Source organism: Anomaloglossus baeobatrachus, chromosome 1, assembly GCF_048569485.1.
Source record: "Anomaloglossus baeobatrachus isolate aAnoBae1 chromosome 1, aAnoBae1.hap1, whole genome shotgun sequence".
NCBI classification, from domain to species: domain Eukaryota; kingdom Metazoa; phylum Chordata; class Amphibia; order Anura; family Aromobatidae; genus Anomaloglossus; species Anomaloglossus baeobatrachus.
The window spans coordinates 89,733,252-89,749,567 of record NC_134353.1 but is presented as its reverse complement, the minus strand read 5'-3'; the positions used below and the strand labels follow the sequence as shown (position 1 = coordinate 89,749,567).

The 16,316-nt window shown below is 39.6% G+C and overlaps 1 protein-coding gene across 1 annotated transcript in view; it reads left to right on the top strand.

Annotated features, from left to right (window-relative positions):
* LCORL (ligand dependent nuclear receptor corepressor like) overlaps window positions 1–16,316 on the top strand; it is a 114,345-nt gene that overhangs the window by 83,962 nt on the left and 14,067 nt on the right. Inside the window, exon 7 of the mRNA XM_075346914.1 lies at window positions 12,120–16,072. Within this exon, the coding sequence (XP_075203029.1) occupies window positions 12,120–16,072 (3,953 nt within the window). The remainder of the gene's footprint in view (window positions 1–12,119; window positions 16,073–16,316) is intronic.

Sequence of the window (16,316 nt, the reverse complement as noted above, 5' to 3'; positions counted from 1 at the left end):
CAACATGTTAGGCTATGGGTTGAACTAGATGGACTTAGAGTCTCCCTTCAACCTTAAAAACTATGATACTATGAAAAGCAAAAGTTTGTCTGCCTTTAAAAAAAAAAACATAAAACTGCATGATGTCCTTTAATTAAAGTGAGCCACAGCAGATGGGTCCAGAAATATTTGGACAGTGGCTGAATCTTTGTGGAACAACTGAGATAAAATTGAAGTGTAGATTTTTAGGTTTAAGTAATAAGGACTGAACAAAAAAAAAATTATGTGAAACGGTTTGGAGTTGCAACCATATTTCTACAAAACCTCCTTATTTCTGGGCCTCAAGTAACAGGACAAACTTACTTTACTGTAAATATGTTTAATACTTTGTAGAGAATCTTTTGGAGGCAATAACTGCCTGAAGTTAGGAAGCCATAGAGGTCACCAAACACTGGGTTTCCTCTTACGTGATGCTTTGTCGGCCTTAGCTGACTTCAGTTGTTGCTTGTTTGTGGATCTTTTTGTCTTAAGTTTTGTGTTAAATGTGAAATGAAGCTCAATTTTGTTGAGATCTGGCCATTGACTCGACTATAGCAGATTATTCCACTTCGACTTTTAAAAAAAAAAAACAACAGAACCCTGGGTTGCTTTTGAAGTATGTTTTGGGTCACTATCCATCTGTGAAGTGCCATTCAATCAACCTTTGTTGCATTTGGTAGAATCTGAGCAAAAATTACAGCCCTGTAAACTTCAGAATTCATCCGGCTGCTTCTGTCTTCAGTCACATTATCAATAAACACTAATGACCGAGGGCCATAGGAAACCATGCATGCCCGGCCATCACACCGCCTTCATCATGTGTTACAGAGGATGTGGTGTGCTTTAGATTGAGCCATTCTAAGACTTCTCCACACTTCTCATTTATTCTGTCCAAAGAATGCATTTTCAAAATAGGGCTGGCTTTTTTAAATGTTTTCCAGCAAAGTCAAGTCTGGCGTTTCTAATTTTTAAGACTGATTAATGGTGTTCAATTTGTGGGGACCTTTCTGTATTTGCTCTCATGAAGTCTTCACTTCATGTTACAGAAACACGTACTTCCTGTGAACATCCACCATTGTTGCCTTCAGGGGATTTCCAGGCCTTTTAAGTTCCCAAGTTCACCAGTGTTTGTTTTTTTTTTTCTGTTTGGCAGAATGTATTGAACAGTTTGGCCACTATAATTTTTGCTACCTCAGATGTTTGTTTTTGTTTTTTTATTTCATTGAAAGCGCCTTTGACTGCAGGTTGTGGGTTCGTAACAGCTTTCAAATGCAAATTCCACACTTTGAATCAGCTCCAGACCTTTTACCTGCTTAATTGATAGATTGCCGAGGGAATAGCACATGCAGCCTATGAAATTGCTTTTGACATAATTGTCCAATTCATTGGGCCCCATATTCTGGCGCTTTGCTGGCATTCACAGGAAGGGAGTCATAACAGCGACAAGGGTGATCAGCTGACTCTGCCCTGTCTTGACAACCCATCATGGAGATGCTGATGGCGGCAAACAGCACAATCCCTGCCGGAGTGCGTCAGATTGCACTGTCAAACGCTGATCTAAGGGGTTAACAGGCATGGGTGGATCTCCGATCGGAGATTCTCCCGGGCCTGTTAGCTGTATTTGCGGGGAAACGTGGGCTGACCGCGTGTGCCCACATGAAAGAGAGGGAGGCGACCGTACACTTTTATATATACGTCCTAGGTCCTTAAAAGGTTAAAGACGTGTAGTCCCTAAAGCCTTACTCCAATTAGGACATTAATACCCTCAAATGAAAGCCGATAGTCTGCACTTTAAGCCCATATTGATTATATAACTGAATCTTGAATAAGCTGTGGTAAACAGCTAGAATGCCAAAACTTGTTTCACTGGCAAAATATTTCTGAACTTAAGTGCGCACCTTAGTCAACCAGTGCTCCTTTTGTGCATGAAGGAAATCAACCAGACATCTAATTTGGTTGGGTGGGTGATTCTTGAGGGGTTTTTGTGTTTGGATTGGAGATCCACCTGCGCCTGTTATCCCCTTAGATTGCCCTGTCAAACTCTGACAGTGTGAACTAACGCGCTTCAGCACGCTGTTAAAGCCACCATCAGCGGCCCCGTGACTTGATCAGATGATGACCCCTGTCGCTACCATGACGTATTTCAGAGTGCTGGCACTTATTAACACAGCATTTTTCCTGATCAGACTGATGCTGAAGCATTGCTCTGATCAGGAGAAGTGATCGGACACTGCAGTCATAAAGTTCTAAACTAGTAAAATGAATTAAGAATATATAAAAAGTTCAAACCACCCCCTTTGCCCCATTGAGAACAAAATAAAATTAAAAAAAATATACATTTGATATTGCAGAGTTCAGAAATGCCCTATCTAAACAAACATAAAATCATTTAACCTGAAAAAATTCCAAACTCCAATTTGGTTGCTGCAACATTGCATTAAAATGCAATAACAGGCGATCAAAACATCACATCAAAGCACTAATGATATAATTAAAATTGCCAGCTCAAGACACACAAAATAAGCCATCACTGAGCCCCAGATCCTGAAGAATGAGAACATTAACGGTCTTGGAAAATGGCGACAAAAGCGCAATTCTTTTTTTGGGGTTTTTTTCTCACCACTTAGCTAAACTTAAAACTATACATGTTAGGGATCTACGAACTCACACTGACCTGGGAATCATAATGCCAGGTCAGTATTACCATATAGTAAACATGTTAAATTAAAAACCTGGAAAAAAATTGTGCAATTGCACTTTTTTTTTTTTTTTTTTGCAATTTCACCACACTTGGAATTTTTTTGCCCATTTTTAAGTACAACATGGGGCAGAATGAATGGTGTAGTTCAAAATTACAACTCGTCCCGCAAAAAAACAAGCCTAATATGGTTATATTGACAGAATAATAACAAAGTTATGGCTCTTGGAAGAAAGAGAGGAAAAAATGGAAAATTGCCTGAGGGTGAAGGAGTTAGAGGCATATCTATTCTGTGCCCAAATGGTGAGTTCTTCCAGATAATAGATTTGGCTAACATTAATTTGCATAGTTTGCTGCAGCCAAAAGCTGTACCACAAAATGTAATTTTTCTTTTTAAAGCTTTTTGACGGTTTGAGCGGCAAACTGCAATAGCCCACTTATTGTCAGTTACTTTCTTATAAAATGTAAATTTTCAGGCATGCCCACGAAATATGGAGATGGATTGTAAATACCGTGTTTTTCGTTTTATAAGATGCAGCGGATTATAATACGTACCCCAAATTTACAGGAAAAAAAAGTGAAAAAAAACCCCATGGGATCTGTTTAATAATCCAGAGGTGTCTTATATGGGGGGAAGGAGGGCAGCAGCAGTGGTGGAGCAAAGTTACAAGAGGTAAGAGGGGTGCCTGGAGTAGGGCGATGCTGCAGGCGATATGGCGAGTGTCCCAGATACTCGCTACTGGCGTTGTGAGGCAGGAGCATCTAGAAACTATTGACTGTGCAAGCTAGTGCCTGGAGACGGTGGCTGCGAAGATTGAGCTTTCAGCTCAACGACGAGCCATCTGCGCATGCACCACTTCCGGCCGCCATTTTCCTTTTAAGTCCGCTGCTAAGAGATCAATCGACCGGAGGCGCTGCATGAGCAGATGAGATCTTAAGCCAAGAGCTCAATCTCCGTATGCATCGACTCCAGGCGCCATTATTTGAGGTCCGCACCACCAACATTTTCAGGATGGGCCCCTGCCTCACCCCCCACAGCGAGCACATCAGTTTCAGCAGCGCCCACAGAACAGTGCACTGCCCACAGCCCCGCCCCTGCCTCCTGTGACCCCCCCCCCTCTCCACCATCCCCCGGTAAGCTACATTTGGCTTAGAAGACACACACACCCCTTTTTCCTTCCAAATTTTTGGTAGTAAAAGTGCATTTTATAATCTGAAAAATACGGTACTTTACACATCTCCAGCAAGTATGACTGGGAGAGATTTTGTAACTTAGAGGTTGTCCACTACTTTAACATTGATGGCCTATCCTTACGTCAGCCTTAGCCAGCCACATTTTTTGGAGGCTGTCCCCTATACAAACTGAATCCAAGTCTTTGATGTTACAATCTTTTAAGAACAGAGTTTTTAATTGTTAGAAAGTGTTTAAATGTACACATGGAGGCCATTTGCATAATGTATAGAACACAAGGAATGAATATTAGGAATGTCCTCTTTGGACAAGGTCAGCCACTGCACCTATTAGAGGTTTATTTTCTACTTTAATTCATTTATAAGTCCTATATATTTAATAACGAGGTCTGCATTCAAGTATTTAACCCCTTCACGACCGCGGGCAGTAAAATTACGTCCTATTTTAACGTGACTTAACGACCAGGGACGTAATTTTACGGCCTAAACTTCATTTGATTGCTGTGGCCATAGCAACGGCTTTCAAATGATGTCCCCTGCTGTTTCTTACAGCAGGGGACCTTTGCTTGACCCCAGGGGGGGTGGCATCGCCACCCCCTATCGACGATCGATGTGATTGGCTGTTCAAATCTGAACCGCCAACCACATCGTTCGCACTAATTTTGGCAAAAATAATGCCAGAATTACTGCGATACTGTGAGATCCGGCTATGATCTGCTCTAGCAGCTTCAACAAATCATAGCCGGAGCTCTAAAATGTCGCCCCCAGCCCCTGCAGCACTGATTGGAGCGATTGCGCGTCATAGCACGATCACTCCAATCAGTGTGCAATGGGGCGCTCTGATCTGCCGGTGGCCGCCCTCCCCAGGCCTGTGCTGGCCTGCGAGCCCTCCCACCAACATGTCTGCAGCGTGCAGTGGCTGGTACTTGTGGTACCACGCCACCGCTGCTGCCGCCGCCGTAGCTGAGGTCACCGCTCCTGCTGCACGTGAGTACTGTGCTCACCTTGCAGCCCGTGCGCTCTCCCGTGTTGGCCCCTGCCCGGGCCCCCCTGCGATCTTCCCCCCCCGACATCCCGATCTGCTCCCCCCCGCGATCTGACTTCCTCCCCCATTATCTCTATTCTGCTTCTGCAGCTCCCTCTCCGGTCTCCCCCTCTGCTCTCCCCCCCCCTCCCCCTCTGCTCTCCCCCCCCTCTCCCCCTCTGCTCTCCCCCTACCCCTCTGCTCTCCCCCCGACGTCCTCTTACCTGTCTTCACCGGCTCGTCCGAGATCTTAACTGGCCCGATCACCTCTGCCTCCATCGCTGGGTCCTTCCTGGGCATTCTGCTTATCTGCCCAACGTCCTGCCTTCTGTTCCTGTAAAGCTGTTCCTCTGCAGCTCTTCTGGTCAGAGATCCTCCTGCTAATCCTCTGGGTTCCTGTGAGTATAACTTTTTTTTTTTTTTTCCTGTATCCTGTCCATTTTTACACCTCATCTGTCCGTGCGTCCCGCCGAGCGCGGCTCAATTTTTGGCGTGACTTTTTTTTTTTCCGTATCCCCGACGCTTTTTGTATCGCATCCGTCCGTGCGTCCCGCCAAGCGCTGATCAGGGATGCACATAACAGATCGGCATCCCTGCTCAATTTTTGGCGTGACTTTCTGCCGTATCCCCGACGCTTTTTGTATCGCATCAGTCTGTGCGTCCCGCCGAGCGCTGATCAGGGATGCACATGACGGATCGGCATCCCTGCTCAATTTTTGGCGTGACTTTTTGCCGTATCCCTGACGCTTTTTGTATCGCATCCGTCCGTGCGTCCCGCCGAGCGCTGATCAGGGATGCACATAACGGATCGGCATCCCTGCTCAATTTTTGGCATGACTTTTTTTCCGTATCTGTGACGCTTTTTGTATCGCATCCGTCCGTGCGTCCCGCCAAGTGCTGATCAGGGATGCACATAACGTATCTGCATCCATGGTCAATTTTTGGCATGACTTTTTTTTTTGCCGTATCCCTGACGCTTTTTGTATCGCATCCGACCGTGCGTCCTGCAGCGGCCGATTAGTGCACCGCGTCTGTGCGTTTGAAAAGTCAAATGGCGTTCCTTCTCTTCTGAGCCCTGCCATGCGCCCAAACAATTACCTTCCACCACATATGAGGTATCTACGTACTCAGGAAAAATTGCACAATACGTTCTATGGCGCAGTTTTTCCTGATACCGTTGTAAAAAAAAAAAAAAGCTACCTGATTGATGCAAAAAAATTGTGGTAAAAAAAAAAAATAATAATTTTCACGGTTCAACGTTATCAACTTCTGTGGAGCCCCTGGGGGTACAAGGGGCTCACCAAATATCTAGATAAATTCCTTGAGGGGGTCTAGTTCCAAAATTGGGGTAATTTGTGGGGGAGCTCCACTGTTTAGGCACCATAGGGGGTCTCCAAACGTGACATGGCGTCCACTAATGATTCCAACCAATTTTGCTGTTAAATGGCGTTCCTTGTCTTCGGAGCCCCGCCATGCGCCCGAACAATTACTTTCCACCACATATGAGGTATCTGCGTACTCAGGAGAAATTGCACAATACGTTTTATGGTGCATTTTTTCCTGATACCCTTGTGGGAAAAAAAGCTACCTGGTTCGAGTGACAGTTTTGTGGTGAAAAAAAAAATTGTATTCCTGGCTCAACATTATCAACTTCTGTGGAGCCCCTTGGGGCTCGCTAAACATCTAGATAAACTCCTTGAGGGGTCTAGTTTCCAAAATGGGGTCACTTGTGGGGGAGCTCCACTGTTTAGGCACCATAGGGGGTCTCCAAACGTGACATGGCGTCCGCTAATGATTCCAACCAATTTTGCTGTCAAATGGCGTTCCTTCTCTTCTGAGCCCCGCCATGCACCCAAACAATTGCTTTCCACCACATATGAGGTATCGCCGTACTCAGGAAAAAATGCACTATAAATTTCATGGTGAATTTTTTCCTGATACCCTTGTGAAAAAAAAGCTACCTAGTTGAAGCAACCATTTTGTGGTAAAAAAAAAATGTTTTTTCTTTTCACGGCTCAACGATATAAAGTTCTGTGAAGCCCCCAGGTGTTCAAAGTGCTCACCAAACATCTAGAAAAATTATTTGAGGGCTCTAGTTTCCAAAATGGGGTTACTTGTGGGGGAGCTCCATTGTTTAGGTAACTCAGGGGGTCTTCAAACCCGACATGGCGTCCACTAATGAGTGCAGCTAATTTTGCGTTCAAAAATTCAAATGGCGCTCCTTCCCTTTCGACCTCTGCCATGCGCACAAACAATTGATTTTTACCACATATGGGGTATCAGCGGACTCAGGAGAAAATGCACAGTAAATTGTAGGGTGCACTTTCTCTTTTCTCCCTTGTAAAAATGAAAATTTTATGGCTAAAGTAACATTTTTGTGTTAAAAAGTAAAATTTTCATTTTTTCCTTCCACATTGCTTTAGTTCCTGTGAAGCACCTAAAGGGTTAATAAACTTCTTGGATGTGGTTTTGAGCAGAGTGAGGGGTGCAGATTTTAGAATGGGGTCACTTTTGGGTATTTTCTGTCACCTCGGCCTCTCAAAGTCACTTGAAATGTGATGTGGTCCCTAAAAAAATTTCTTTTGTAAATTTTGTTGGAAAAATGAGAAATTGCTGATGACCTTTGACCCCTTCTAACTTCCTAATGAAAAGAAATTTTGTTTCGAAAATTGCGCTGATGGAAAGTAGACAAGTGGGAAAGTTTATTTATTAACTATTTTGTGTGACATATCTCTGATTTCTGGGTATACATTTTCAAAGTTTGAAAATTGCAAAATTTTCATAATTCGCAAAATTTCCTAAATTTTCACAAATAAACGCAAAAAATATCGGCCTAAATTTACCACTGACATGAAGTACAATATGTCACGAAAAAACAATCTCAGAATCGCCAGGATCCGTTGAAGCGTTCCAGAGTTATAACCTGTCAAAGTGACACTGGTCAGAATTGCAAAAAATGGCCCGGTCATTAGGGTGTTTTAGTGGCCGCGGGTGAAGGGGTTAATAGATTTTATAATCCAACCATATTTAGAATAGCAATTGTGGCTCATCAACTTGGATATGTTATAAGGTAACGTAGTTATAATTTGCTTAAATTTAACTTGGTACCCTTTCACAATACTCTTAAAACCATTTTAAATGTTTTAAGCCTGTCTGAAGGGTTGTAAAGAAAAACAATGTCTGGGATATAATATCACAATTCTTCTGTAACGATTAGATTTTATGAATAACTGTAGGAAAATCAGTCTTGAGGACTCGCAGCAATCTTACCAGAAGAAATCATTCATGTGGAATCAATGGTTGTAGGTCAAGAATAGACGCAACCAACATTTCTGAAGATATGCAGATCATTCAGTAGCTGCAATGTTTTGACCATAACAAATGAGACACAATTTGATTTTAAAGTTTTTGCAGTATTTTGGTTTTTTTCTGCATTTTTTGATTTATACAGAATATTGAAGGCAAATCAGACACCACATAACAATTTTTCTTTAAAGTTTTTGCTTTTAACGCTTTTTTTTTTTTTATGAAATTGACAATGGGAGGGGTACAACAAATTTTCTGGTTTTGTGACTTTCTTTTTTTGAATTTTAATATTGATTATATTTTTATATGTTTTGTAGCTTCACAATGCTTCACTGACAAAAGAGCAAGTACATTCCCTGATCAATTTATGGTGATCACATAATCTACCAAAACCTTCAATCTGTATACTGAATGCTCTTATTCCCTTTAAATAATACATGTCTGATAGTGTTACATACTAAACAAAGTTCAGTCCACAGAAACAGTTTGTTTTTTGCAGTACTGGTAGTTACCGGTTCTCAATGCTTTATGCAATTTTTAGTATCAAAGGGGAAGTGTATTTGTGTTGAATTTTAAGGAATTTGCTGAACCTGATGAATTCAAATAATCTGCCATTCCCTCTGGCGAATTACATTTTTAATGATTTGCACGTTTTACTCATTGCAAAAGAATGCAAGAGCCACAGGAAGATCAGATGACTTAGGCCTTGTGTGCACACTGCGTTTGCCGCATTTTTGCACATTTTTTGGGTCCAATTTTGATCCCAAAACTGCATGCATTTCCTTCCCCGGCAAAGTCTGAGATTTCAGTTTTTCTGTTTGCATGTTGCAGCTTTTTTTTGTCTCCGTCTTTGTGGTGACCGTCTTTCACAACTAATCAGGAGGAAATGTAGCCAGTATAAAAGCTGAAGCAGGAAACCCAACAACCATTTTGTGTAGAAATCTGGATAAGAGGACCCTACTGCAATAGAGAAAGCAACAAACTGAAGAAACTACATATGTGTGACAGCACAGCAGTGAAGATTAGTATGTTGTGTCATAAATGTTTTTTTCATGACTATTGGAGTTGAGTAGTTTAACAGCAGATTGATTTTTCTTGGAAAATTTGGTGAATCTTGCATATTTGAATTTCTCACATCTAAAACACAATTATTTCAAAGGATCTACCTCAATTTTTTTTTAAAAAAAAGAATAAAAATGGAAATTAAACTTCTTGAGAAAATTACCAATGTTAAACATCTAAACCTCATGTAAGCCTTAACCAGCAACATTTTGGGTTAGAAAACTTCATTTTTAAAAAGAAAATCTTCAGACACTTACTCTGCATGGGAGCTGTGTATATTGTGCTAAGAACAAAGACACAGCCTTAACTTAAAGCAGAAATCCTTTATTAGAGGGTTTTCTATTAAAATTTTATATGAGCAGATTAAATTTGTAAGTCACAGCCTTCTGAACGTTGCTGTATTGTGTATCTACATGTAACTATTCTTTACCTAGTAAATGCTAGGAGTCACACTGTTTACAATGGGAATTTATTAAATTTTAATCAGATGGTGGAAATATAGTAAAATAAAAAAAACATGGTTGACAAAAGCAAATCTAAATCTGCTGCGTATATATAATATATAATAATTTTGCTTTGCAGTATTTTATATGCAGGTAAGTGTTTGTGTTTTGGGTTTTTTTTTTTTGTTTTTTTATTTCTTCTAAATTTTTTCTTTTTAATTTCCTTTAGGGCCTCTTATCTATGTGATCTTCTATCTGTCCTTTTATACTGTAATCAGTAGTATTGCAATATATAATAAAATCACGGCGTCCCCCACAACCTGTCAGCAACATACGGTAACATGTACCTAAAAAATGCATAAATAGGTGCAAAAAATCCTCCCCATTTATACAACTGTTAAACCCAGCCCTAAAGTTTTGCCAAGGTTTTCTATTTCAATGTTGACAATTTTTGGGTTTTGTTTGTGCGCTTTTCGATCTTGTTTTATTTTGTGAATTTGATTTGCAGTGTTTTGGATTTCTCTAATTAAATTAACCTGATTGACAATGATAGTTTTAAAGAAAAACAATACGTATAATATTGTAATCTCACCCTCAACAAATCATTTTTTCTATTAATCGTTTGACCCTACTAAGGTAGTTACATCCTTGTAATATATTATAATACACACACACACACACACACAGTGGGGACGGAAAGTATTCAGATCCCTTTTCACTGTTTTATTGCTGCTATTTGGTAAATTCAAAAAAGGTTCATTTTTTTTCTCATTAATGTACACTCTGCACCCAATCTTGACAGAACCCCCCCCCCCCCCCAGAAATGTAAAAATGTTTTTGCAAATTTATTAAGCAAGAAAAACTGAAATATCACATGGTCATAAGTATTCAGACCCTTTGCTCAGTATTGAGCACCTTTTTGAGCTAGTACAGCCAGGAATCTTCTTGAGAATGATGCAACAAGTTTTTCACACCCGGATTTGGGGATCCTCTGCCATTCTTCCTTGCAGATCCTCTCCAGTTCCGTCAGGTTGGATGGTGAACGTTGGTGGACAGCCATTTTCAGGTCTCTCCAGAGATACTCAATTGGGTTTACGTCAGGGCCCTGGCTGGGCCAGTCAAGAAGAGCCAGCTCTAGGAAGAGTTCTGGTGGTCCCAAACGTCTTCAATTTAAGGATTATGGAGGCTACTGTGCTCTTAAGGGCTCCTATCCACTTGCGTACCTCTTCCAATGCTCTCGCATCGAAAGCTGCGAGCATCAGCCGAAGGTCATACGACTGTGATGCAATCTTGCGATTGTATCACAGCCTTGGTGAAGAGGGAGGGAGCACTTTTTCCCTTCTCCGCTGTCTGTCTCTGCGTATATCGCACTTCAGTCAAATAACATGCGAGTGCAGTGCGATGTTTCACACCCCCCCCATAGGATTGTATTGGTGTGCGTGAGCTGAGATTCGCTGCAAAATGCAGCATGCTGCGATTGCACCGAGAGCTCGTGTCGAGAAATAAAAGAAAAGAGGACATTGCCTCATTGATTAACACTAGTGCGAGTGTGATCCATTGTTTTATTGGATCGCACTCACACATGAAAATCGCAAGTGGAAAAGAGCCCTAACCTTGAGTACTGTAGAAATTTTTTTGTAACCTTGGCCAGATCTGTGCCTTGCCACAATTCTGTCTCTGAGCTCCTTGGTCAGTTCCTTTTTGACCTCATGATTCTCATTTTGGTCTGGCATGCACTGTGAGCTGTGAGGTGTTATATAGACAGGTGTGTGCCTTTCCAAATCAAGTCCTATCAGTTTAATTAAACACAGCTGGACTCCAATGAAGGAGTAGAACCATCTCAAGGAGGATCATCAAGGAAATGGACAGCATGTGACTTACATGTGAGTGTCTGAGCAAAGGGTCTAATAATTATGACCATGTGATATTTCAGTTTTTCTTGTTTAATAAATTTGCAAAAATGTCTACATTTGGGTTTTTTTCTGACAAGATGGGGTGCAGAGTGTACATTAATGAGAAAAAAATGAACTTTTTTTAATTTACCAAATGGCTGCAATGAAACAAAGTGAAAAATGTAAAGGGGTCTGAATACTTTCCGTAGCCACTGTATATATAATATACAATTTATATTTTTATTTTAAACCCAAGCATGAAATCCAGAAATTGATACTAGTGGAATAATTTGAGTTATCACTTGGTTTTCTTGCTTAAATTGTAAAGCATTAGTAACATAAACTAAAGCATTAAGAATCTTTGGTTCTACAGAAGTAAAGGATGAATTACTATGTTCCTTAGCAGCAGTATTACAATAAAATTGCAGCACTAAATACTAAGAGATTTTTTTTTTTTTTTTTTTACTATTCTTTTTTTTTTTCAGCGTTTTGAAGGGTTACTTTTTAAGAAAGATGAAAAAATCCTCAAGGCTACATAAGGAAAACACCGTTTTATTTAAAGTCTTAGCGTCATGGTGCTTATACCACCAACAGCAATTCATTGGTATGCTGAAATTTTTAAAAGAAGAACAAGAATCCTGTTCACAAATGTGTCATAGCAATGCACAAAGAAGGTCAGTGGAACAGGTATCCCAAAGACCAGAAACTTCACTTGCTACTTGTCACACATGCACAAACCCAAAGTTGACTAAGAGCATCAAGATAAATAAAAAAATAGATCAAGTGAATCTCCCGCACCTTAGTGTTTGTCTAAAGGATTTACGATTTACGTGGCCTAACATGAATTTAGGGACTGTTAAACTAACCCAAAATAAAAAGGACCACAATCTTTTAAGTGATCAACTTTTGCACTGTATAAAAACACGTTCAAGAAAGAAAAAATCTGTATATTATGACTGTTTTCGTTCCCACAATTCCACAGGGCAAAGATTACTTTTTTCTTCAGATTTGTCCAAATTAAAATTACCAAGAACTGTAACTGAATTGAAAGGCGCCACAGTTCAAAATGGCTTACAGTACGGATATACACAGCCAAGGAGTCGACTAGAAATGACAACCAAAAGTTGCCTTAAAAAATGTGATCCATCAGACGAAAAGTATGTGGCCGTAATAAAAAATGTGACCTTTAAAGATACAAGTTGTGCTAATGAAAAACAAAATGAAATAAAACAAAATAGAAGGCAAAGGCGAAAAAGCTCTGCCTCCTCAACAACTAACTGTGTCAATTTAGGAAGCCTGATAAAGCGTTTTCTTAATTCTGAAACACATGGTTTTGCTGAGCTGCTTAATCAAAAAGAAAAATATTCTGAAAAAAATGTCCATAACAGAAATAATGAAAAAAAGTCAATATTCAATAGCTCTTTATCTGACAGTCAGACTGTTGACTTTGCCAGGGAACTTAATAACCTCACAGATACTTTTCCTAAGGAAAAAAAATATTTTATGAGGAATTCACCAGCTACTAGAGAGGCTAGAGCTGCTGTTTCTGTAAGGGAACATGCTCATAACGTTTTACGTGTCAAGGATTGTGAAAGCAATGAAATGGAGAGTGACGTTCAGGAGAAAATAACCAATCTACCTCAAAATGCACTGAAGAGAACTTCTACAAATGTGAACTGTATCAAGAAATGTCAGTTTTGTTTACCTGTCAACTTTAATCGTTCTGCACCACGAAGGATTGTAAAAATAAAACCGAAGGCAAATAAGCGGCAGATCAATAGAGATGGCTGTCTTGAAAGTACTATTCCGCCCAAACGATATGCCAGAAACCTACAAGGCATATGTAAAATGTGTGATATGTCCCATGGACTGTGTTCTTATCAAAACAATTTATTTTGCAAATGTACAATTCAAAAAAACTCAGGAATGCTAAAGAATTTTAAAACTGAAGGGATGAAGTTTAAAAATAATACTACTGAAAAAAAGCGAAATGCTCATTTAAGAGTAGTGGTAGAGCGTCTAGATGATTCCAAACTTTCAGCTACCAGTAGAATAAACTGTAAAGGTGTATCTAAATTAAAAAACTCAAACCTATGCTTAAGTAAAGTTGAATCCGGTGCGTTAAATATGCCATGGAAAACCCAAAACAATGTGGAACAAAGAAATCTTCTCAATAAAAGAATGGTAACAAAAAACACCTGTGCAGGTGTTGAAGAAACTCACATATCCGTAACGAAGTCATCAGCACAATCCACATCATCTGATAATTCATACTTTAGCCCAATAAAGCTAATGTTTGTCTCTAAATTTGAAAATGAAGACGGAGTTTACACATTAAGCTCTGAATATCCTCCAATGAATAATCTAGTAGATGACAAGCTTTCTGACCATGTGATAAAGACACCCCCAAGTTCACCTGAAAATAAAGCTAGTGATCAAACTAGTCCTGAAAAACTTTTCTTTTATGCTGATCAAAGTCATTTTGAAAGAAAAACCTCAAGCCGAAAAACCCATACCTCTCAGGTTGAAAGCCAACACAAAAGGTGTTCACAGAAGATCTCCAATGAACCTGGAAGTGACAGTGCCTTCTCTCCGACTCAAAAAACTAAAGGCAAAAAACACACTTCTAAATTAGGGAAGTCAAGAATTGCTGAAACTTACGTTATCCAAAATAAAGGCTCGGGCACAAGAATGAGACTTAAAAAAGTGAAAAGAATTCTAAGATCTTCTGAAAGAATTGTACAAAAGTGTGAATCTAAAGCTCTGAGTTTTCAAAGAGTTTCTGAACGACTTAAATTGAGAAGGCTTTCGAATATCTCTGGATTGTGTACAAGCAACGACTCGATTTCACATAAAGGAGGGAAATCACTTTTCGTACCTTTTCAGGAAGCTTTCACAAAATACACTGAAAGAGAAAAAAGTGATACAGAAGAAGACCAAGACCAAAAGACCGTCACAAAGCAAAAATTGGACTCTTTAGTGATTAGAAAATTGAGACGTTCAAATTATGAAACCAGATCTAAAAAGCATTTGTCAACATCTTTTGCGTCTGTTCCACCCTCTACGTTTTCTGTTAGGCGCACATTAGGTCATGAATCAAAAAACGTGCTTCTTAAGAAATCTATGATTTACAGAAGAAAATTAAGACATTATAAACGGCAATGTAATATACCTTTAGTAGATACAAAATGCTCCAGCAACGAAGAGGAAAATCGCACTGCAAATATTAGTCTACAGCACAATACTGTTCTTAATTGGTGGTCTGCATCTACTTCTAAAGAATCTTTGTTAAAAGATTTAGAGAATAAATATGAACAAATGGCAAATACATGGCTCTCCAAGAACAATAGGGAAGAAAATAATGTAGCGCAATCCTCGTCAACCTTGAAAGTTTGCAGCTCAGAAAAGAGGTCACCTGTTCAGCTGCTGTTTCAGAAAAAATGTGACCTAGGTGACCTTGCTGGCTGGTTTATGCAAACAACAGAAACTCAGTCTCTTTCAATAGTGAGAAAAGCTAATGCTGGAAGCCCTCATCATAAACGTAACAGGAAAAGTCGTATAACAAAGGCAAATGAACCAAGAATTAATTCATGCAGTACTAAAAAACACTTTAAAAATTGTGGATCGCCAACTCAATCAGAAACCTTAACAAAGCTCTTCAACGATTCAAAAATCCGTAAAGGAAACCATAAAGTTGTCCAGAATTTTAATAATTTAAATAACATGACCGATCAGAATAATGATGTCTGCGTTAAATCTGCATGCCCCAAAAAACATACACATGTGCCGGAAGTGTATGCAGAAAAAGCATCTACCAGCATCAGGGTATCAGCCAAACGGATTGCCCAATCCGCCAACATTGAAAGAAGTGGTACTTGCCAAGGAGCTGCAACTATACGCAATTCCATATTGGATATTGGATCATTGGGCTCTTCTAAAAAAGTAAATATGTTAGTGCAAAATAAGTGCAAATCCAAGCCAAGCATTTTAAATACGCGTTCTAGCAGTAAGCAAAACATTCAAGAATGTAAAGTTTATCTGACAAAACTTAATGAAACTAAAATGCCCTCCTCCTATAGAAAGTCCCCCTCTAGACATACTGTTGCTGAGAACAAATCCAATTTAAAACCAGGATGGAGACTAAAAAGAGGGTTCACCCCAAAGTATTGTCTTCGAAAGAACAAGTCTGTTGCTAGCTCTTCACGTGCTTTGCGTAGAATTGAAAATTCTACCAGTAAAAAATGGAAATTTGAAATGTGCCTACGGAAATCCAAAAGACCAAGTGCACCTTATAACAGCCATTCCAAATCATTGATACTTGAAAGACCGGAACCTCTGTCTAAAATGACTTTATTTGTGGAGACCAGGAGAATGAGATCTAAACCACCGATTCCTAAAATTGGAAAGCTACCAAGTGATTGCCAAAAGTTCCACTTAGGTAAGATAAATGAATTATTGTAATTTATCAACCAGTAAAAATGTAATCTATTGCAGTTATGATTCTTCATCTTATAACCTTTTGATTCAAATATATCCACTTTTGCATTTCACAAAAAAACACATTTAGTATCACATTATTGCAATACGGTAAGTTTCATGCATTGCATATTGTAGAATATAAGCCATTAATGACTGCCAACATACATTTTTAGGGTAGGTATTTCATGTTTTGAGGGCTATGA